This window comes from Erpetoichthys calabaricus, chromosome 12 (genome assembly GCF_900747795.2).
Source record: "Erpetoichthys calabaricus chromosome 12, fErpCal1.3, whole genome shotgun sequence".
NCBI classification, from domain to species: domain Eukaryota; kingdom Metazoa; phylum Chordata; class Cladistia; order Polypteriformes; family Polypteridae; genus Erpetoichthys; species Erpetoichthys calabaricus.
The window spans coordinates 108,073,560-108,098,994 of NC_041405.2; the positions used below are offsets into that span (position 1 = coordinate 108,073,560).

At 35.8% G+C, this 25,435-nt stretch overlaps 1 protein-coding gene across 1 annotated transcript in view; it reads left to right on the plus strand.

The window, feature by feature from the left end:
* The window catches only part of LOC114662485 (fibronectin type-III domain-containing protein 3a-like), a 142,447-nt gene that overhangs the window by 72,913 nt on the left and 44,099 nt on the right, over positions 1 to 25,435 (plus strand). Inside the window, exons 4-13 of the mRNA XM_028815976.2 lie at positions 5,405 to 5,481; positions 6,064 to 6,283; positions 9,893 to 10,168; positions 16,219 to 16,277; positions 17,961 to 18,118; positions 18,205 to 18,264; positions 19,336 to 19,474; positions 19,660 to 19,713; positions 20,109 to 20,230; positions 20,503 to 20,677. Of these exons, the coding sequence (XP_028671809.2) occupies positions 5,405 to 5,481; positions 6,064 to 6,283; positions 9,893 to 10,168; positions 16,219 to 16,277; positions 17,961 to 18,118; positions 18,205 to 18,264; positions 19,336 to 19,474; positions 19,660 to 19,713; positions 20,109 to 20,230; positions 20,503 to 20,677 (1,340 nt within the window). The remainder of the gene's footprint in view (positions 1 to 5,404; positions 5,482 to 6,063; positions 6,284 to 9,892; positions 10,169 to 16,218; positions 16,278 to 17,960; positions 18,119 to 18,204; positions 18,265 to 19,335; positions 19,475 to 19,659; positions 19,714 to 20,108; positions 20,231 to 20,502; positions 20,678 to 25,435) is intronic.

Sequence of the window (25,435 nt, forward strand, 5' to 3'; positions counted from 1 at the left end):
TGATTTTATCATTTTAGGTAGAAGTTTATAATACTAAGCAGGGACAGTTGAAGTCCTGCCCATTGTTAAATTGTAATCTAGTTGAAGATTAGTTTATTTATTTATTTATTTTTTGACACCATCTGGTACTCCTTCAGTGGAATTGAAAGAGCACTAATATGTGCTGCGGTTCAGATAAAATGCAATTTAGCCCAACAAAGTTCATCGGTACTATCCAGCTTATTTGTTCAGAATACCCTCAATTCAAATACAGAAGGTAATCAAAGTACTGCTGTCTATCACAATACATTGTACATGGTAACATATTTCATGTGTCTGTGGTTCTCCGTGTAAAGAAATTTTCAAACATTTACACAAAATTTACCTTTAACCATTTCCATCTGTTTCTCATATTTTTGTTAAAAGAACTTTTGAAGTATGAACTTTTCTGGGAAAATAGGGAAGTTAGGCAGATTTTTTATAAACAGAGATTCCGAGTGAATTCCATATTTACAACAGAGGTGGTCAAAAGGTGAAAACACATTGTCAATATAAATGTTAAGATGCTTAATGATTTACATAAACAGAATACTGTATAATTAAAGGTGGTCTGGAACACAAAATTATCTTTTGATGAAGCAGCAGAGAACAGTGTCTCTGGCCAGTCACCTTTATTTTCATAAAATAGAACAAAAATTACTAACTCCCATTCTTTAGGCATGTCTCCACTGTACAGAGTATTTTGAAAAATACACAGCTTGGGTTATATGTGTACTCACAAAGCACTCTAGGATGAAAATTTTCTGGCTGTGGTGACTTGTTTGACTTCAGTCTTTTTCTTTTGGAATCGGCTTGCATATCCTCAAAGCTGCCATTGATTTGGACTCTATGAAGTTAATCATAAAAATGACATTAAATACTCTTCTGCCCAAACAGGGTAAAGGTACCTCTGATTGCTCAAGTTACTATCCAGTCTCAGTGACGAATTGAGAAGCTTAATTTATTAGGAAAACTTAAAGAGCTCAGTTTGCAGAAGTTGATTCATAAAATAACTCACCTGACCAGGATGGTTAATTCAATGAAGATATAATAATAATAATAATACATTTTATTTATACAAGGCGCCTTTCAGGGAACTCAAGGACACCGAACAACAATAAATAAATAAATAAATAAATAATTAAATAAAAGACACAATTATAAAAAACTTAAAACATCAGAAAATCTAGAAATTAAAACCAAACAAAACCATTATAATCAGGAGGAAAAAGAAAAAGCCATTTTAAACAGATGCGTTTTAAGTTTACATTTGAAGGATGAATATGATTTGATATTTCGGAGATCCGCAGGCAATGAATTCCAGAGCTTGGGAGCAGAACGGCTGAAAGCTCTGCTCCCCATGGTGGTTAGACGGGCGGGAGGGACAGTCAGATGGGTGGAGGAAGAGGATCTAAGGTTACGGGATGGAATGGCAACATGAAGAAGGTCAGACAGATATGGAGGGGCGAGGTTATGGATGGCCTTAAATGTTAATAGTAGAATCTTAAAATCAATACGAAACTTAATCGGGAGCCAATGAAGCTGCTGCAAGACCGGAGTAATATGGTGAATAGATGGGGTTTGAGTGATGATACGTGCTGCAGAATTCTGGACTAACTAGATATAGCACAGAAAATATATGTAATTTTATATACACCTTTGATGCTGCTGCTTAACTGTCCAAACCTGCTGCACTGCAGGGTACTTTTCTGTTTCTATATTGTATCTTTTTATATTGGGCGGCACGGTGGCGCAGTGGGTAGCGCTGCTGCCTCGCAGTTGGGAGACCTGGGGACCTGGGTTTGTTTCCCGGGTCCTCCCTGCGTGGAGTTTGCATGTTCTCCCCGTGTCTGCGTGGGTTTCCTCCGGGCGCTCCGGTTTCCTCCCACAGTCCAAAGACATGCAGGTTAGGTGGATTGGCGTTTCTAAATTGGCCCTAGTGTGTGCTTGGTGTGTGGGTGTGTTTGTGTGTGTCCTGCGGTGGGTTGGCACCCTGCCCGGGATTGTTTCCTGCCTTGTGCCCTGTGTTGGCTGGGATTGGCTCCAGCAGACCCCCGTGACCCTGTGTTCGGATTCAGCGGGTTGGAAAATGGATGGATGGATGGATGGATCTTTTTATATTTCATCAAACAAGTAAAGTTTGTACTAGTTTTAATTTATCAGCAAAAAATGACAATAATAGGAAAATTAGAAAGCGTTAAATACTCTTTCACAGCTCTCTCTCTCTCTCTCTCTCTCATATATATATTTATAACGCCCCGGATGTGCTCCAGGTGCTCTGATGGTCTTCCGGCAGCAGAAGTGCTGCCCTTGCACCCGAAAGCACTCCGGGCGTGAACAGTTCCTGGAGCAGCAGCACTTCCTGGTGTGATGGAAGTGTTGTCCTCCAGGGCTCGGGAACCATCCAGGACCCCCACAGGGTTTAGCTTCCCAGCACCGTATCCATAGCCCCTGATGGAAACCAGTGGGGCTGCCCCCTTGCCCCCAAGGAGATATTGCCACTCTCCTGATCTTTTCCTGCTCCAGGCGTCCCGGTGGGGCAAGGTCCCTGGTCGTCTGCCACTATATATATATATATATATATATATATATATATATATAAAATCCAACGTCTGTCTGTCCACTTTTCATGAGAGAACTATTTAACGAATTTGGATCAGGTTTTTTTCTATAATTTGCTTGAACATTCCGGTTGATTTTGCTACTTCTGTCATCGCGCTTAGTATGATAGTTCGCTTACAGGAGTGATTTATTCACCCGAATCTGAGACAGAGGCTGCGGGCCGAGGGAAGTGGGAAGCGTGAAGTTAGGATTGGAGAGTTGGATGGGACCTCCTCACTCACATGACAGCCTCCATTCAAATCAGTCTACCTCAGACCACGTTTTGGACCATACCATGCCTCCGCTTAGTTAGCAATACCTGTTTGCTTATTGATTTTTAAAGTTTGTCCTGTTTCACTATTACGCAGGCAGAGCCGCAGGAGACAGCTAGTGTTAAATAAATAACATGTTAATAACATTTTTTTTTCTTATATTCAATAGGAGTGTTTTAGGTTGCTAGATATTATCTTTTTCTGGTTTTGGATGTACATTCAGACATTCACTGCACTAATTTGCTGCCATATTCAATTACTGTGTTAAAAAAATCCTCATAAGCAAGTTATTTTTTTTGAAAGTCCACTAACCAAAACTGTCACAGCACTTATCGTATTGATTGATTAAAACACACCTGATTAAGTTTTTTATTCTTTTAAAGACTACTAGCTAAATAATTTAAGGACAAAAGCAAAATGTGATGGTGTTAAAGTGTAAGGGGTGGGGTGGAGGGGCCTTGAATTTCTATAACTTATTTCCTGCTAGAGTTTTCATACAATGGAAAAAAGCCAAAAAGTTAATCACATTGCTGCACACTGCTGAGATGCTCTCTAATTACCATTCTTCTTAAATTGGAGATCTAGAGCTGAAGGATGTGGGAGGAATGCATGCTTTCAAAGAGGAAAGACCTCTTTTATGAAGGGAAAGTCCACAACTTGCAAACTGCTTGCTTTTTTATAATACCCCATTATTGTCACCAATTTTCAAGACCAATACTATTTTTGTTACAATGTAAGAATATTTATTCACTTTTCATAGTCAGGTTTGAAAGACTAAACTTTGTCTTTTCCGTGAAAGAGGTTTATTTTTTTATTTTTTTTTTAAAGCTTTCTAATTATGCTCACTTAGAAATGTGTTTCTATACATCAATTAATGTGGTCTGTTTGAATTAGTAATTTGACACATGGGGGATAAACCACATTCTGATTTATAGCTGGTTAAACCAACATTTTATCAGGAAATCTGAGCTATTTTTATGTTTACCATATGCTGTTAGTGAAACAGAGAGCATCTAATGAAGAAGACAATTTTAAACAAACATTAAGTCTGCATTTTTTGAAGACTGAGGGTAAATATGCCATTTGGATGCTTACATTGCATTTCTGTAAAGAGTGAGTTTTATTGATTTATTGTCAAATTAACACAAAGAAAAATGTCCCACTATATTGAGTGAAGGAAGTTCGTCTAAATCATTCTTCTTGGCAAAGCAGCCACATTTGTAATATACAACAAATGTTTTTTTGTATGTTTATGTTGGAGTACTTTACTGATAGTGTTATTTTAGTATTTTAGTCAGGCTGTGGAAAACATTTTGGTAATCTTAAGCTTCTTTTGGGTATTTTATACTAGTTCAAGTAAACAAATTATTAGTTTCTTTCTTTTACTAAGGCTGCCACTTATGGAAGAGACCATTTTCTCTGAGGTTGGGAAGCATGTGCTGATAGCGTATTGCCGCACCCACCACACAACAAGATACAGGGAAAAATCAGAGTACAGCAATTTTTTCTTAATACATCATAATCACGATGTTTCTCAATTTCAGCTTATTCTGTCATAATTATGACATACTGGCTTATTGTTATAGCTTAGTATCTCATAATTTTGTTTTGCTGCTTCAAAATGATGACTTACTAACTGAATTCTGACTTACTGTATTATAATTATGACAAACTATCTTATAATTTTGATTTACTTTCTTATAATTATGAGAATCTGATAGTTTTGATTATTTACTATTACTGAATATTCATTGGATACTATGACCCAATTCTACTCCTGTTTGGAAGAAAGGGTAAAGTGTTCTCAGTGGTGGGTTCTAGTGTGCCACTTACCTATGTACCATCTATGTGTGTACTCACAGCACTAGTTCATTGTCTCTGTCAGAACAAGTTATTTGAACGTATTAGCTGTCAGAATAGCTAATAGCCTGCTGTGTTTGGGAAAGTTGTTTTTCACAAAAGCAGTCTTGCACCAATGAAATAATAAAAATGTGTACAGGTAAATTCTGACAACATTGGAATGTTAACGTTTTTTTTTAATCTGGAGTTTTTAGAGTTAGAATCACCTTTTTTTTTCTGTTTCTGTTGTGCTGACATCTTTGTAAGAAGTGTAAAGAGAATGTTTAATAAACTACCAGGCAAATAAATGCCAAAACAAACACTATTAATTAGGTGGACTAATACCCACCTTGCATCTAGTGTGGTGGACACAGGTTCCAACTTTTTGGACTATGAAGTTGGTGTGCAGAAATTTAATAGATAAGTAGGTAGAAAAATTGATTTGTATACTTCAACTAATATAACTTTGTATATTAACTTGGTAAAAAATAAATCTTTAGAGACAAGTAGTCCTAAAAATACATAAAAACATAATATAATGTTACTACATAGTACATAGATAAATGGGTAAAGCTTTATGGAGGAACAGGAAAGAAGTAGTACTTCTTTAAATAATGCATTTTTAGGAAAAAATTAAGCCTGAAAAATTGTCTCTCTTCTGTATTTTTTCTAAGGTCCTGCACATGTCCCTATGATGTCACCAAATGGTTCTATGCCTCCAATTTTTGTGCCTCCAGGATACATGTCTCAGGTAGACTTTTTGTGGTTTTTCTTATTAGCAATAAGCTCAAATATTTGGTATAGCTTCAGTGGCAAGATTATAGATATGGTTGTTATACTCATCATGGTGCCAGAGAGTAAAAGAGTTTTCATTTTGATTAGTATATGCAAGTGAGAATTTTATTTTTCTCTGTTCCTATGATAGTAAGGTTCCTATAACCTATAAACCCTGTGTTCTAGTTCTAGTCACCAACTCTTGATATAGAACAGTTATGGCAATCACTTCATCTAATAAAACCATACATTTACTTCAAAATAAAAGCATTTAGCTGCTAAAGGTAATCGTTAAGAGCATGTAGAAGCACACTGTTAATATACAAAGTCTGTTTATACTGTTACACATATTGTGTCCCTATAATGGAGTAAAGTCCTGACTTGCTTGATGCTGCCAGAAAGGGTTCTGTCATCCTGCAACCAGGAATTGGATTAAGCAAATTTGAGAATGTTATATAAATGTTACGTAATGAATGTTCATTAACTACTTTATGTATAGTTTTTCCAAAAGAAGTTTTCTAAAAGAAATGTCTTACTGAAACTGTCTTGTCCTTCCCAGGTTGTGGAAGAAAATGGTGTGCGCAAAGTAATAGTGCTACCCCACACGGCTGACTTCCACCACTCTGTAACACCTGCACCACCACATCTTACACACTATCTGCATCCTCATCCCACCATGTTACACCATTATCATGTTTATCCTGCAGTACCAGGCAATGGCGAACTGCCCTATCATTTTATGCACCAGCCTGCTTTGCAGCATATCTACACAGAGCAAGGTAAGATATCTTTAATGCTAGTTCTAGAAATTGTCTCATTGGCACACATACCAAATATTATAAATACAGTGGATTTTCAACATATTCAGACCCCTTCATTTTCTGCACATATTACAATAAATCTACAATACAATAAATAGAAAAACTTGCCATTTTTGACTGTCAGTCTACACTCAATAACCCATAATGACAATGTGAAAACATTTTTTTCTGAAATCTTTGCAAATGTATAAAAAATTCAAAAACTGAATTCTCTCGTGTACATATGTAAATATTCCGACCAATTACTGAGCTGCTCAGTATTGTGGTCAGGAGTGTCCTGTTTGCTTTAATTGTCATTAAGCTGTGTCTAGAAATTGATTAGAGTCCACCAGTGGCAAATTGAACTGATTGGAAATAGTTTAGAATGGCACACAATGTATACAAGTAAAAAGTTCCTCAATTCACATTATATGCCAGGGCTAAAACCAAACAATGTAGTCCAAGGAACTCTCTGTAGTCCTCTGTGATCAAATTTTTAAAGCTTTGAGAGTTCCCAGTAGCACAGTAGCCTCAATAATTGTGAAATGAAGGAAGTTTGGAACCACCAGCACCCTTCCTAAAGATGGCCATCCAGTAAAAATGAGTAACCTGGGGCAATGAAGACATTGTTCAGAGAGGTGACCAAGACCCCAATTTCAGTTTCAGATGTCCTCTGTTGAGATGGGAGAACCTGTTGGGAGGGTGACTATCTCAGTAGCATTTAATCAAGCGGGCATTCATAGTAGAGTGGCTTACTCCTGCCAGGTGTTTGCCAAATGGCATTGTAAGGACTCTTGAGAGGATGAAGATAAAGCTTCTTTGGTCTGATGAGACAATAATTGATCTCTTTGTTTAGGACTGTAATTACTATGTCTTGCAACAGTGAGACATTGCTCATCACGTACCTAATACCATCCTTACAGTGAACCATGGTGTCGGTAGAATGAGGTGGTGGTGCTTCTAAGCAACATGGAGAGGGAGACTGGTCAGAATTGAGGAAGGATGAGTGCAGCTAAATATAGAGAATCCTTAGAAGGTAACCTGCTCCAGATTGCACACAACTAGTGCAATGGTTTACCTTTCAGCACGACAATGACTCAAAGCAGCCAAGACAGCCCTGGACTGCTTCAGAACAAGTCTGACTGATCTTGATTTGCCCAGCCAAAACCAAGACTTAAACCTATAGAACATCTGTGTAAAGACCTGAATATGGCAGCTTATAAATGCTTCCAATTCAATTTAATGGAACTTGAGAGGATGTGCCGGGATAGTTATTATAAGCTGCCCAATCCAGGACTTAACGAAGAAGAAAATTCAAAGCTGTAATTGCGGCTTCTCCAAAGTACTGTATTAAGGGGCTGTATGCTTATATGAATGAAATTTCAGTTTGTCATTTCTAATAAATTTGTAAACCTTTCTAAAACGTTTTCAATTTGTGTTTATGGGTTATCAAGTGTAGATTGATGGGCAAAGATTGCAAATATATCCATTTAAAATCTACAGCACAAAGTGTGCAGAAAGAGAAGGATCTGAATACTAATTTGGTTGACAGCACCAAAATTTCAAAATTTTTTAAAGTGCCTTATTGTAGCATGTGGTATAGAATTTGAACAGTTTTCTACATATACATTTTTCTGAGCAGTGTATAATACATTAATCTATATTGCCTTTCTCTCCTTGGTCCATTTATTAAATGTGCAGATTTAAACACTTGTCACATTTAACACTGCATGCATAACAAGCTCTTTCCTAAACAAAAAGAAAACATGACATTGTTAAGGAATATGAAGACATTAATGACAGGCAGGGGAAGTGCTAAGTACTAATGGAAGAATTATATAAGCTAGTTTATTAGCGATTTTTTCTCACTTCATACTTGCACATGTTGTTTTATTGTCAAATTTCAGACCTTTGTCCTATTTTTTTCACTGAGGTACAAATTAAAGACAGCAAAAGAATAAAATGTAGCATACTGAATATAGCAGTAATGATGGGGACAGGCACCTACTATACAGTACATGTTCTCTGTAAAAAAGGGAAACCATGAATCAATTTGTCTGTGTATTCAACCAATACTGTGATTGCTAAGTATATTTTTGTTTTCAAACTTTCTTTGCACAGTATAATTTAATAAAGAAGCATAGTGAATGTATTAGCATTCTAGAGGCAAAATAATGAATATTAAATAAGTGTTGAAATAGTAAAGCTTTCATATTAAAACAAGAAGTCAAACAAAAGTTTTCTTTCTTTCATACAATGCAAGAAATAAACATTTTTTAATACTTGCTGCAGCTCATTATTGTAATTTACCATGTTAAAGTCCATTTGACTTTCTTCAGAATTTACATTCAGAGCTCTTTAAAGTTTCCTTGAATTGAAGATTAGTTGTAGAAAAAATAGTCTTGGCAGTCATACTTTTTTATAAACATGTTATGCTTTTATGAAAGTAAGCATGAAACAGTATATTGAAGGATTACCTTTACTCATAGATCTGATGCACAAAATATATACGTTAGAAAAACGTATTAGACATACAGTATGAATTAATAAAGCCTGGTCATGTTGTCCTTAGCCTATGAATCAGTAGCTGTCATTTAATAAATCTTTAAGGGCACAAATGACTCCTCATAACTGAGAAGTTTGAATGATATATTTCCGTAGACCAGATAGCTACTAACAAGGTCTGAGTTTTTCAAAAATGGTGCATCTTCGTGAATAGCGCACAAACTAACTTAAAAGTTGGTAAAGTACTTGCTACTTTTGTGACTGTTTCCCAAAGGTTTTTATTATCTAATATATAATAAAGCAGTATAAAGTTCTTCTTTTTTTTGACTCCTCCCCTGAATGCATCACCATTGATTGGCAAAGCATCATCAGTCAAAAACTGAATGATTCATCAAATTTATTTTTAATAATTATTACCAAAAAATATAGTACATAAATGTTTAAAGCGGGTATTAAAAACAGTAACACAATTTGAATTTAATGGAAACACAATAACAGGAAGAAATGTGTACAGTTTATTTATTGATATGATTAAAACAGAACGAACACATCCAGTAACAAAAAGTATGCAAATATTAAAACCATAATTTGTGGCAGTGTTTGTTTTTGCATCTAAATCCACATGATGAAGTTCTTGTCTCCTCTAAGTTGCAAAGAATTATTCCTGTCTCCTCATCATCATCTTCCCCTTCATCATGAGGAAGGGATATTACAGCTTGCTCTGCAGTGTTGTGTGGTATAGCATGCACATGTGGTATGTACTCTGTACACTCTTTATTGCCAGATTTCAGGGAGTGGATAGGGATGGCAGCTTGCATTTCCATATTCAAGGTACAGTTCTCTGAAAATAACACCGTTTCTTATATATAGCATGTCACCACATGTTCAGATTCAGGTGATGCTACAGTAGCAAATCATATTTATGTATAAATGTATTTCTAATATCTGTATACTTTATTAGATGTAGTTAGTACAAATTTCCACCAGTATGTTTTTAAATCTGATAATTATTTGTTTAGATAAAGAGATTTTAGGTCAAAAAATACTTTTAATATCTCATTACTTTCTTTGTCGATGTTGTAGAAGCGATGGCCCTTGGAAGGAGCAGTCTCATTCCTAGAGATGAGCGTACCCTAAAAATGCAGGAGCATTTACGAAAAAGGCTAAAAGACAAGCAACTGGGCTTTTCCAACAGCAACAAGCTGAGCAGTCCCCCATTATCTCCATATAAGATGCACCATGAAGGACAGAATGGCTATGGCAAGGGACATTTGATGACAGCTATGCCTCCCAGGCCAATAAAACCCAAATACATTGGCAGAACAAGAAGCACCTCACCAGCTGAAGATGAAAGTTCAGGTGAGAAAGGTGACTAAAGATTTATCTTGAGGGACAAATTAGTTAAGGCTTTGACTGTCGTGTATGTTTGTTTGATTATAGATTTCTATAATATCTGAGATATAGATAGAACGAACAAATCAACTTTATTTGTCCCCTGGGGAAATTTGGCTTTTTACAGAAGCTGTTTAAATAAATAAATACATAAAGAGATAGATAAATAAATGTATATACACCCACACTATGGACACCAGAATAATTAAAAAGCAAGAAAATTAAAAAGAAAACTTATGACTTGGCAGAAGAGGCATTGTGCAGGTGTATTGCTGTTGGTATAAAGGAGCCCAACACACCACAGTGTAGAAAATCACACTGGCCATCACAGAGTTAAAAAAGATGTGAAGGATATCATTACCCGCATTAAAGGTATGCAGTCTCCTATGAACAAATAGCCTGCTTTGCCCTTTCTTATATAGTTCCTCTGTGTTCTGAGACCAATATAACCTGTCATTAATGTGGACCCCCAAGTACTTGTACATTTTGCACAGGAACATTTTGCAACTAATTAGGTTTATTGGCAACAGGTCAGTAGCATGAGTATAAAAAGAGCATCTGATGCAGAGTCTCTCAAAAGTAAAGATGAGCAGATGTTCAACAATCTGCAAAAAAACTGCATCTACAAACTTGTGGAACAATTTCAAACTAATGTACCTCAATGTAAAATTGTGAAGACTTTGAAAATATCATCATCTAAAGCAGGGGTCCCCAACCCCCGGTCCGCGGCCCACTACCGGGCCGCAGCTGTCTAACAACGGAGACTCACCCAGACTTTTCAGAACGCTTGGCGGGCGGGGCTTTGCAGCAGCGCAGAGAGAGGAGAGAGACCAAGGTGAGAGAGTATTACAACAAAGTATTTTTATGGTCCCGACAGTTTCCCCATATGACACGAGTCTATAGAAATCGCGTTACTAGGCTACGAAGTACATTCAGCAGATGCTTTCATTACAACGAAGAAAACCTTGAAATGCTTGAACGAATCATCCACAGAGCAGTTAGATCTGTGGTCGCAGCTCAGTTGTGCACGTTTGCACAACGATCCCCAAACAGGAACATTGTTAAAAAAAAAATCTTTCTTCGAACTTTCCTCGTATTTTTTTTTTTTTTTTTTTTTGCTGTTTTTGTTTTCTGTGATTTTCAGTGATACCTTTTGCTTATTGCTTGTCAACATTTGAAAAACTTCCATTGGAATTTAACTCATTGTCACCCTCCTATAGAAACGGCAGACACGAAAAAAAAGATAGCAGTGTTAATGTTTGTGATGTGCAATCTGTAGGAATGGTAAATGCAAAGCATATGTCTTTGTTATATGCAAAAAAAGAAGAAAAATCTTGGGTTGCAAACGTATGCGAACTGCTTAATAAACTTAATAATAATAGAAATGTTATGTAAACTGTGTATAAACCTGACCCCAAAACCGGTCCGTGGAAAAATTTGCATCTAATAAAGTGGTCCTTGCTGTCAAAAAGGTTGGGGACCACTGATCTAAAGTACATAATATCATCAAAAGATGCTGAGAATCTGGAGAAAGCTCTGTGCATAAGGGGCAAGGCCAAAAATCAATATTGGATCCTGGTGATCTTCAGGTCCTCAGGTGGCACTGCGTTAAAAACAGGCATGATTCTGTCATGGGTGAACATGATCCAGAAACACTGCCATCTTCACTGGGCCAAAGCTCATTTAAAATGAACTGGGGCAAAATGGAAAACTGTTCTGTGGTCAGACAATTTGAAATTAATTTTGGAAAACATGGACGGCACGTCCTCTGGAATAAAGAGGAGAGGAACCGTCCAGCTTGTTATCGGTGCTCAGTTCATGATGGTATGGGGGTGCATTAGTGCCTATGGAATTGACAGCTTGCACATCTGGAAAGGCACTACCAATACTGAAAGCTATATACAGGTTTTAGAGCATATGCTCCCATCCGGACAACATCTTTTTCAGGAAAGGCCTGGCATGTTTCTGCAAGACAATGCTAAACCTCATACTGCATCTATTATAACAGCATAGCTTCAAAGTATAGGAGTCCGGGTAATGAACTGCAGTCAAGACCTTTCACCAATTGAAAACATTTGGTGCATCATAAAATGAAATATATGACAAAGACCCAGGACTGTTGAGTAGCTAGAATCCTATATCAGACAAGAATGGGACAACATTCCTCTCCCAAAAGTCCAGCAACTGGTCTCTTCAGTTCCCAGATTTTTACAGACTATTTAAAAAAGAAGGGATGCTACACAGTGGTAAACATGGCCCTGTTCCAGCTTTTTTGAGATGTGTTGCTGCCATCAAATTCAAAATTACCTTTGTTTTTTCTTAAAATGGTACATTTTGTCAGTTTAAACATTTTCTATGTTATATTTTTAATATGGGTTTGTAAGATTTTCAAATCATTGCATTCTGTTTTCATTAAAACTCTTTTTACACATCGCCCCAACTTGTTTGGATTTGGGCTTGTACAATGTATAAACATGAACATGTTTTGGAGAAAGCTTAAATTGAGTTTTAACTGTTTTTATTTATTTATTTATTTATTTTTTTTTTTAATTTGGATGCAAGTTAAGACATCTTTCCCCAGTCCAGATAATTTAATAAATTTGTCAAGTTAGCTGCGCTAAAATGTGTAGCTAGGGTTTTTTTTTTTAGTACTGCTTCTTCCTATTTCAGACAGAGTAAGCGAACATATTCAGCCAATGATCAAGAACAGTGAGCAGCCTCATTAAAAAGGCTTAAGGAAACTACACCCTTCATATTTAACTAAAATCATTTAAATTTTCTGCATCATTCATGATTTGTTATCTCTTTGTAGTCTTATTTAATTTGATTATAATGCTTAATTTTACTTGACCATTTATGCACTGTAATATTGGTTTAGTTAGTATTACCATTTTTTTGTGTCCGATTGAAAAAGTTCACTTAAGTTATGTTTCAATACGTGTGCACTTATTGCCCTCTTGTGGCCAAAATGCAAAAACTGCAAATTTCACAAATGGGAGAAGAAACTGTTCATTTAAAAAAAAAAAAAAAAAAAATCTTAGAAGTAATAATAATAATAATAATAAATTTTATAAAGCAGTAGTTCACCATCTAGTGGATCAATGAGCCTCCTCACTAGCCCCTGAAATGTTAAATAGGTCCCTGGGATACTGTTAACAGGAGAAGGTATGCAAAGTGAGCTTGTGAGGCCCATAGACAGAATAGTCAGCTTCAGTAAATATTAACTCACTGAGGTTCTCACAGTACAGCTGTGCAGAAAGAGAAATGAGGAGAAGTTCAAGCAAGGGAAAAACACACAAGCCAGTTATCAAGGTGCATTTATTTGTTAAACACTTTTGTAAAAATCTGAAAATGAAAATGTACTGGTGCGATTATGAACTCATAATTTTTAAAGAAATTATATTGTAACTAATGCTCCTTACATTATTTCTTTTTAAAATTAATTAAAAAGTTTTTTTTAATCCAAATATTAGATTTTAGTATTTAATTTAGGAACAGTATTAAAATGTTTAATAAAAAATACATTCCACATGTTGTTTCTTGAAGTATAGTTTTACATTATTCACCAGTGTCATTCTGAAGTTTGGCATGGATATATTTTTATATATCTGTTTTTTTATATAACTGTTTTGGGAGCAGTTTTAGTGTTAACTATTATAACTTTTTAGTGATCTGTTTTTTTGGTATGTTAACTGGAGAAAGACTAATGTAATATTGTATCTTTGTTGAAAATGGTAGTATTCTATCTACATTTTAAGTTGTTTTCCAAGTACTTTACTCCAGCTTTTTCCAGTCTCCTTTTATAAAATATTTTAACTTTGTTTGCATTTAATTAAAGCTCTTATCAATTACCAAAACCTATGATATCTCTCTATATATAAAAGAAAATTCTGGAATGGAAAGCAGATGCAAGGCTCCGATACGTGATAATCTCGAAAGAAATTTTAAAGACCCGCAAGACCAAGGAGACTTGCCACGGTGCGTCTCGCGGGGACAGTAAACATGAGACTTGGTGCCAAGAGATTGTCCCAGGGCCGTAGCAAAAAGGACAGCGGCTGTACAGGCTTTAAAAAGATCGAAGGGCAGCGCGACAGCAGCTACCCCAACCGAACGCGAGCAGCATTATACATCCTGCAAGAAAGAATTCAACCATGCCCGGGGCCAGTAATAAAAGACAGGAATTGCTTTTACAGCGTCACGCGAGACCAGGCAGTGAGCCATCATTTAAAACAAGTCAACAGACCTCTAAGCTAGCAGTTGTTGGATTGCATTTGGCAGGCAAGCATCATATGTTCCTAGCTCTTAAAACAACGACATGAGACAGGCAGGAGAGGCAGCAAAAAGACAGCAAATGATCCAAAGGCATATCCTTAGCGTACGTTCAGCCGCAACACCCTTCACAACACGAGCAGTATTATACGTCTGGGAAGAAAGAGATGTAACCACGCACGTGGCCAAAAATAAAGGACAAGTATTGTTTTTACAAAAGTTTTTAAAGTAAAAGTGAAAATATTGCATATGTAACAATTCACAAGAAAATAACAATCTCTTTAAATTGTAGATTGCCTGCCTAAGGTAAAGTCATCCCTGATGAATGGGGACGTGGGAATGAGGGGTCCTTTCATCGGATTAGCATTATTTCAGATTTGTGGAATGGCAAAATGGGGGAGGCAGCTTGATGAATGATGACTCCAGGACTTAAAACAAATCCAAATCATATTATGTGATATCATCTAATGTGAAATTCTACTCCGTTCTTCTAGAATTTTTATTTTTATACTGTATTGAGGATTTATTCTGTTCTATGTATTGTACTGTACGGCTCAAAATTAAAAGGCGATGAGTAAAATGACAAAGTAGAACTTCATAAAGACGTTTACAAATGTTGGCGTTAAACACATGCAGAGCAGGTTAGAGACTATGAAACCAGTGAAATTATAAAGGCTCAAAAAAAAAAAAAAAAAAAAAAAAACGGCGCTATACACATGTGGAGAAAGTTAAAGGATATGAAAGTAGGAATATTAGAAAATATAAAAAAAGAAAGTAAAGATTGCAGTAGCGCAAACAAACAAACTGCCTCATTTAACAATGCACCAGTCTAACTTTGGTTATGCACAATAATTACTACACTATTGCACCTTAACACTTAACACACCTTAATTCTACTTTATTCATATAATTTTACTTATTATGTTCTACTGTACTGTTATCTTTCAATCTATGACTTTTTGTTAATCTAACTGATATTCTTCTAACTTTGCACAGTTTTTGATAAGCGGATCAGGATGCATTTCACTGCATGTTGTCCTGTATAACTATGCATGTGACAAAAAAAGAATCTTGAGAATTTCAAAAACAGAGTTTACCGCACATGCATTTATTGGTTACTTTGTTAGTGTATATATATACTAACTAACTATCTGTCTGCTTATTTAAAAAGCTACATTTACCCCAGGAGTCAAAAACGTTCTGTCTAGCCCTTGTACAAAAACCTAGACAAAAGCTGGGGTATCACCTTGGTAACCCCATGTGCTTTTGGAACTGTGAGAGGATAATAGCACGAATTTACAGACAGGAGTCCAATGCAGAACTCTACTTACTTTTTTACTTTGTAAAAAAAAATGTATTAACTGCTGATGATATAGATCGTTTTGGCTGTGCTGAAATTCCAAACAGAGAAACCTGTCCTGACCACATTAAAAAGATTCAGCATATTGGGACTCGCAAGATTATAAATATTGTTTTTACAGAAGTTCTGAAATAAAAGTGAAACTAATGAAATAGCAACAATTCAAAGAAAAAAAATCTTAAAAGTGTGTATCCAGAAAACCAAACACAGGGGTTGGCAAGCGAAGTGAGCAGGGGGCGAAGCCCCCTAGTATTTTATATTATCATAGTTGTAAGCTACAGTATATAGTAGGTTTTGACAAATGGCTATGGCTACTTAGGGCATGTAGTGGACAATTTTTATATTTGTTGTGGAAACTGATTTTTTGTATTCACATTTATTTATGTAGAATCTGAGGTGGAAGTGAAAACGGTAGAAGATCATCTTGTCAACATAAGTAAACCCACAGTAAGTAAAGTTTAGTATAGCGTATTAACTTGAACCATTGATCCTGATCTCTGTGTGGTGTTTGCATAGGTTTTCTTTCTGCATCACAGAAACTATGCAGTTCTAAACTGGGTTATTTGTAAATGTGGGTGAGTGCATATTTGTTCCCTCTGGTGAAATGGCACCATGTGCAGGATTATTTCCTGCTTTGCACCTAGCACTGCTAAGGTAGGTTCTGACCCTCACATTCATGAATTTCAATAAACTGGTTTGAGAATGTGTTGTCTATATGAATACTTGTTTTGTTTTTTTTTTCTAACTTACTCCTTTGATTGTCTGTAAGTGTTCAATTGGTCACAGCTCTTTTCCAGACTGATGAATCTGCTTGTAGCCACAAATTGTGTAGTTTATCATATAATTGTAATCTTTAACCTATCTTTATGAATCTAATTGCTATTCATGCTATTGTTTTGAGAAATCTAAATCTAACAGATCAGCAAGGCTAAGATTTCATTTCTCAAAATGTTATGTCTGCTTTCTGCTTCATACAGTATGTAGAAGTGAAATAGTGCCACAAATTTTAGAAGTCTTCTCTGTAGTTTGATAAATTGCATCTTCCCGTGTCCCATTTTATTTGTCTCCTTTTAGATAGATAGATAGATAGATAGATAGATAGATAGATAGATAGATAGATAGATAGATAGATAGATAGATAGATAGATAGATAGATAGATAGATACTTTATTAATCCCAAGGGGAAATTCACAAATAAAATTTTAATAGATTAGCTGTTAGGTGCATAAACTACCAGCTCATATTTGTTTGGAGTCGACTGACAACCCAGACGTTAAAATGATCTTTTCTTCATGTTATCACTTCATATCAACCAGTCCTCAAGGCACAAGTTGTATTTTTATTAGCAAGTGTTGTTTACTGTTTTGTAAATTATAGTGGTAACATGTCTCTAACAGATGTTATATTCCTGAAAGGGTAGACTCTAAGGGAGAAGATAGTTGTGCTAGCTCTGTAACATTTCCAGCAAAGAGAACACTGCCTCCTGCTTGTATGGTAATAATATGGAAGTTTTTAGTCATGCATACAATGTCTCTGGAGGCTCATCCATAGGTGGGATGCAGTCACTCTACATATAAGTAATTTAGAACAATTCAGTTATTACTTTTATGAAACCTGTAAAAAGACGTGTCATTTTCATTTGAAAGATTGATGCATTTATTTATTAAACATTTCATGTAACCTGCACATATTGAATCAGAACTTTAGGAGGGAATTTGTTATTCATTTGGTTCACCTGACACTGAGAATACCTTCTTTACCATGTAAGGTGCTGCTAAGTGATGAAACAGTATATTGCTCACTCTGATGGATTTCTTCATACAATTGCTACTTAATTTAGAATGACCCCATTATTTTATGTCCCGCACAACTCTATTAGAGAGATTTCCATCATAACTTATATTGCTTGAATAAAGTTTGGTACCTTGACTATAATAATGTTAAAAGAGTAAAATGCAAAAGAAAAATAATACAGTTTTCAACTATGTGATCCTACTTTTAATATAAAAATGGTTATGGCTAACTGGCAACAAATAGACAAAAAAAGTTACAGATCTAGTAAAAAATTGCTAGCAGTTTCATGCTCTTTGCATTTTGTTGTTTTCACTTATGTAAAAAATTGTTTGGTAGATTTCAGATATTCAATCCCGAACAGCAGTCTTGTCCTGGCATTCTCCTGTTAATGTACAGAATGGAGAGTTAAATGGCACACCTGCTGCTCCCTCCATCACCTTTGATGTTATGCTCTCCAACAGTGGCAGAGATGAAAGTTATAAATCTATATACACGTGAGTCTTCTACAAGTTTTACTTTACAACTAGAAGATGTATTTTAAGTACTGTAAATATACTTAATGTCTGTCTGTTTTCTACAGAGGAAAAGAAGTGACTTTCACACTACGAGATCTACAACCTGCAACTGAATATCATGTCAGGTGAAAACTTTTTATTTTAATTCTGTTATGCACTGTAAGCATAAATCATTAATATCAGAGTATGTAATAAATCCACCTACCTCCTGAGTAATTCCATTGGTAAATTCCTAGCAGTTTCTTTGCCTTGTGTTTGTGTGATTAAAGTGGATATTTGAGAGAGTTTGCACTGTTTTCAGCATAGTACTTTTGAAGACTTTCTTCAGCAGTTAAGTGAATGTAATTAAGCCCAGTGCAGTCTCATAAAGTCTTATCTGGTTTTGTTGATTACTATCCATTAAAGTATGTGGCTGTTGTTAAAACCATAGTTCTGTCAGTCTCAGTTGTCGTGCAACTTTAATTCATATTGAAGGTGCTGTTTGCCTGTGCATGTACTAGGTGCACACTATTTACTTGTAATGTGAAAGATTCATCTTCATCTAGTGAGTGGATTACAGCAATGAATATGAGATGCTGTTATATACAGATTGCCTCTTTACACCTTACCAGCGATCATTTTTCCAGTAACCAGAATTATATTTTAGTTACACTGATATAAGTCTTTCTCCACTTCTGAATATGACTTTTTAAATTACTTTTTCTAAAACTTTAACTTTTTAAATGGAATATGTATTATAGTCCAACATCTTTGTAGCCATAGATGTGATTCAACATACCATAAAAGTTATGACATGTTGGGCTGTAGGGTGACAAACCTATTACAGAAATACAATAACAGCTCAAAATCAGGGCTTTTGCAACTGAACCTCTTTTTCTTGAATTTAAAATTGAAAACAAAATATACAACTGAATGAAAAGCTCATTTTATTTGTAACTGTTTCCCATTTTTATTATTTTGGCCACTACAGGCATCATATTTCAATGGAGGAGTGGTGGCTCTGAGGCTAGGGATCTGCACTGGCAATCAGAAGGTTGCCAGTTCGAATCCCGTAGAATGCCAAAAAGGATTCTGCTCTGTTGGGCCCTTGAGCAAGGCCCTTAACCTGCAATTGCTGAGAGCCTTGAGTAGTGAGAAAAACGCTATATAAATGCAAAGAATTATTATTATTATTCTTTTTCCTTGTCTTTCTCCAGGCTTTTGGCATCTTGTGGTTCAGCAAAAAGTCCTCTTTCAGATGTTGTCAGTTTTAAAACTGAATGCTGTGAGCCAGATGTCCCTGCTGTACCTAAACTCTTTAACAGGACCAAAAATTCACTTTTCTTGCAATGGAAGGTAGATAAAGAAATGTTTAAACTACCATTACTGTACACCATCATATCTCATTTATTATAGTGAATGGCAACACTAATTCTTTGGATTCAGTGTCCTATCAGTCAACATATTGGTCACCGTTGTTTTTGTTTTTTGAATATATACTTTTGACTCTATAAATCTTTATCTATGCTTTCCTGTTCCAGGCTCCTACAGATAACGGCTTGAAAATAACCGGGTATGTTTTGGAGTTTGATGAGGTAAGATGAACTAGAACTCCTTTTTATCAATCAGACTGATTATAGATGATAAATTGCATTGAAGAAGAACAGTCAATGTGTATGTTATAGATTTAAGGAAAAAATGTGTAGCTACCTTCATTTTATTATTCCATTTGTATAGAGATGCTTTATTTGTCATCTTAAGTTTAGTTTTATAATGAGACCAGACTGATTTTTGTCTCCTTAAGAGGTCATAACATTTTCTGCTAGCCTAATCGGCCTGAGTAGTAACATTTTGGTTGTTTGACTATGCTAGATAAGAGTCAGTCACTATATCAGTTTCCGATCTCGCCATATTTTTTCTTTGCTTGCAATAAAATAAAAGTCAAAATTTGTCAGTTAAACTGAGTTGCTCTTTTTTAACTCCCCAACAGGGCAAGGGAAGTCCCTTTAAAATGTGTTATTCTGGGCCCTTGAAGCAGTATAAACTCAGCAAATTATCTCCTTTAACAAGATATTCTTTTAGACTAGCTGCTAAAAGTGATGCTGGGATAAGGTAAAGGTTTTTGATTTTGTTCTCTTTAATTTTTGCAAAGTTGGTATATTACATAGTTTTCAGTTTCTCCATATAAAATATAAATTAAATTATGATTGTGTGTTGTTTAAATGGTTAAAAAAAATTACCTTCTACCATAGAGACCTTTTGAAGCTTTTTCATAAAATGGCTCACAGAAGTTTTGGAAGAAATTAAGTCTTGTGTTCTACTTGAAGGCATGTGTATATGCTGTTAGTTGGCCCTTAAAGACATTTGTCTTTGTCGTCTTTTAGCAATTTCAGCAAAGTGATTACTTACAGTACTGCTGGCAGTGTTCCACCAGCTCCAGGTCCTCCACAACTATTACGAGCAGGAGTAACTTGGTTGTCACTTGAATGGAGTGCTCCAACTGGGTCATCTGGAGATGAAGCACTAACGTATATTCTAGAGATGGAAGAAGAGGCTACGGTAGGCATTTTATAGCTGCTAGGAAAGGTTTCCTAAACAAAACAGTTTATAAACAATATTGGATGAACTTCTATTTTCTGTGTCATTTGTGACAGAAGATGTTCTTTTAGTGACTATCGAAGCCAAGGATGGTGCTAGGTTGAGCAAAATATAAAAAATGATGCATTTATTTACTAAGAGAAGAATAACATACAGTCATGTAATAACGTATGTACACACACAGGGAAATTATTTCCTCTTTTTTAACATATGTGGACATATCAAGACTTGATTTTTATTTAAACAGTATCTTTACATAAAGGTAATATATTTGGGGAAAAAAGCAATGAAAATTTGACTTTGCAATAATTTATTCAATGGAAAAATGCACAGATGTACAATTTCCATCTAAGGAAAAAGTAAATCCAGTCTTACCTGTAGTAGCTGTTATTGCCCCATTAAGTCAGCATTTCCTAAATTGTCTAGCAGTTGACTGGCAGGAAATTTACCCACTTCCCCATGAAGCTTTACGATATTTGTGGAGCATGCACAACCCGTTTCAACCCCTCCTTTGGCACCTCGATGGGGTTCAGGTCCTGGTTGTTATCCATTCCAGAAGCCTCCATTTCTTTTCAACCATTCATTAATGGATTTTCTGGTATGTGTAAGATCCACATTCAGTAGAGATTTAATCTTCTGGCCACATATTATCCTCAAGCCCTCTCTGGTACAATGAAGAACTAATAGCGGATTCTATGATAGTGATCTGCCAGGTCTTGATGCACTAAAGCAGCCCCAAATGAGAACATTTCCACCACTGTGCTTTATAGTTGCTATCAAGTTCTTCTGGTCAAATGCCATCTTTGTTTTTTTTTACCAAACATGTATTTTGGTACTATGGCCAAATATCTATCCATCAGTCCCAGAAGTCCTGTTTTTTTTTTTTTTTTTTTTTTTCCCCCCAAGGAGTTCATTGGCACATTTCAGTCTTGCCTTGATGTTTTTTCTGTTTCCTCCTGGTACACTGATCTCATTTGTTCAGCCTCTATTTTAATGCTAGGTTCTTGGACATTGTCAACATTGGCAAGAGGAGGTCCCATGATGAAAATCTGGGCTTCTTAGACACTTCTATCGGCATCCTGCATTCTGCTCTTGGGCTGAACATGCTGGGGTTGCCTAGCCTGGACAAGTTGCCAGTTGTTTGAAATCTTCACTATTTGTAGATGATCTTCTGCACAGTGGAATGGTTGATTTCCAGTTGTTTGGAGATCATTTTAAATCCCTTCACAGACTCTGAGGCATCTAGAACCTTCTTTTTGAAGGCATCAGACAGCTGTTTCAATCTTGGCATGGTGATAACACACACTTCAAAAACAAACTAAATTTCTGAGGTTTAAATGAGACAGGTTCAAGCAAGATCCTCCTTAGTGATTTTCTAATCATTTGCATCTGGCTATAATTTAATATTATTTGAGTTACTGGTAAACAAAGTGATCTATTTACTTTTTCCACATGCAAAATTTGCATCTGTGTTTATTTAAATTACACAATAAACTACAAAATGCAAATGTGTCACGATGTTTGTTATATTATGTCACCTTTATCTACAGATAATGTTTATATGAAGATATCATCATGAAATGTCTGCATATATTAAGAAAAACATTTTATGGGGTGTACTTACTTTTTCACATGACTATAAATTACAAGTAAAAAAAAAATTCACTGTGGTGTTTCTATGCCTTTGATTGAGGATTGTGAACCCTGTTTATTATAGATGCCAACTCAACAACCACTCCCAAAACTTTTTTTTCTCTCACCTTCTCTGTCCTTCCTTTCTTCCTGATGTGTTATGAGTTCTTGACTCAATCATTTTATGACTCTATGCTCCCAGGGCCACTGCCCTGAGCTATAATTTAACCCCCTCATGCCTCAATGTTGGGATGGATATATAAAGTGTCAGGACCATCAAGCTTGTGGGTGCCCTTTAATAACACAGTACTATTGCACCTACCATAACCCTTAAAATGACTTTGTGTTAGGCAGTTTCAGGGGTTTCATCTCTTTAAAGGGAAGAAGAGTTTATTGAGCAGCTTTTAGCTAGTCCTCCCAAGCCTTACCTTTGAAATTGCAACATGGTTCCACTACTATGATGGAACCAAAGACAAGTAATACCTCTAGTCTTTTGTACCATCTAAAGCAGTGCCATCCTTTAGAGCACGCACAATGCAAGAATTCACAGTCCCAGACCCAAGCAAGTGCTGCACTAATGGGGATTCCTTGTGCCTTTCTTTTTTGCCTTGGAGTAGAGGGCTGATTGTTTTTAAACCTGTGAAAACCCACTCTCGCATATACTTGGCCTTATTTGTCTCGCTCCAGCCCACAGAAACAATTTGCTTCCATTAAGTAAAACAATTATTTGTATTTGATAAGCCTGTTTAATATGATCTTGTACAACGAGGTGGCTGAAGGTTCCCCTTTTTGGCCCAGCTGTCATTTTCACTTTTTTTGGAACAATTCTGCTTCTTCAGTATTTAATACAGGTGACCTGCTGGGACTTCAATAATTATTTTTGAGCACAAGCTCACACATCTTTTTTACAGAAAGGATACAAAAAGAGCAGTGTATGCAACATGTCTTGTTATAGTTTTTTTTTTTATGTAATAGCAACTATTTACTATTCTGTATTGAAATAAAGTACAATCTTTGTTAATAATTGCTATTCACTTCACAAAAATGTGGAACAGACATGGAAGGTAGGTGCCTTTTACATACAAGTCACAAATATAAGTTTAAGCTTAAAACATGCTTTTCTAGTTGTTATATTACTGATAGCTTAACAAATACTCCCGCTTTCTCACAGTACTTTTTACTTATCAATGCAAGCACACTGTAACCAAGCAAAGCACTGTGAACGTACAGGCATCTCCTTGTATGCTCACAAGCTCTTAGATGAAAGAGGAAGTTACTAACAGCTGACCAGTGAACTTCACTAAACTCTTTGATTTAGTACAATTGCATTAAAAGCATTTATTACAAATTATTTCAAATCTGTTCTTGTTCCTGCACCTCTGCGATCCTCTTAAATAAGAGAAACAAACAAAATCTTAGGGCTCAGAAATGTTGGTGAACAGTTTGTTGACAAGTTCTTTCATTAATATTTGATTGTAAATCGGGTCATGGCATCTTTGAACAGTTTCAGAAAAGAGGCCACTGTGTTATCCTCTGTTGATGCGGCCAGTTGTCAAATTGGTGCAACACTGAATTCAGCACTTTTCCTTGTCTCCACAGATGTGTTTGAGTGACCTTGTAAGCTTGCATTATTGTGCAGCATATTCGGGTGCTTTCTCATTCACTGCTGGTGTAAAAGCACTTGAGAGAATTGTGTTAAGAATGTGAGCACTACAGTTTAATCTGATGTAGCCGCGCAAGGCAGCGATTGTGTTTGGTCAGTAACAGTCAATTCTGAAAGCTGTTAAGTTTTTCAAACAATAAAGCATGAATGTTTTCTCCCATTTTCATCATGCTTGCTTCAAACTGGGTCATAAAAACCACCACAGACACGACATTGTAGCTCTCATTAATATAATGGTTGGTAGCAGATACAAAAGAGGTTTTCTTATAGTTTTCAGTTCAAATTTCACACCCAAAATTATTAACGGCCTCTAGCATGTCATGTACAATATCCTTTGTCTTTGTCTTTTTCTACCACTTGCTGTGATGCAGTCGTCGAATGGGGCTATATTTAAACTTCAGACTTTCCAGTTTTGGCTGCCTTATCAATCAGGTACTGCTCAAGTTGAATATAGCCCTTACCAGACACTGTGTTGTAAAGCTCTGTATCCCTGCAAACAAAATCTTTATCCAGTGCTTCACTTTCAGCGGTACTTGTTACTTTTGACAGGTTTGTCAAGAATGTCAGTTTAGTTTGACCCTTCACTACTGCACATACATAGTACTTTAAACCTGAGGTGCCTGACCTGTATCTACTGTATTTTAGCACATATATCTCAGTAAGCAAATGGAAATTGATTGCCATGGCTATCAATAACAATTCTAAATGACTGCCAAATGTCAGACTTTACTGAATTTTGCAGTCTTATACTCTCCTTTTTTAATGCTGCCCACTGTGGATGTATGGCTGCCTCCATGCTGTACAATCTGCGTGCAGGACAGTATATGCATGTGTCCTAACTGCTTAGGCAAATAAATTTTATGAATTATATATAAATTTATATATAAATATATATATATATATATATATATATATATATATATATATATATATATATATATATATATATATATATATATATATATATATATATTGACTGTGTCTTATATTTAATTTTTGCTCCTAAAGATGCCCTAGGGCTTATTTTCAGGGGATATCTTATATTGTTGTACATGAATAAATATACATTTATCCAAATACAGTCATGTCATCTTCTGGAATATCGTCATAACTCTTCACATTCAAACCCTGAATTCCAGCCTGAATTTCTTGCTACTCCAGCCACTTTTAGGATCCTCTATCAATGTGCGTTCTTCGATGTTTAATGAATGGTTCAATGTGGTGAAGCAAAATGCTGATATACAAATGTATTCATGTTGTTTTGATATTCAAGCGTCGCATATTCCCCAAAGTAATGACACAATATATTTTAAAAGTCACACATACCATCTTCTGTGCTGTTTTTTTTTTTGTGCACCTTTACAATATCATCAGAATGTACGGCAGCGTATTTGAACCACAGAGAAAAAAAATAAGGACATAAT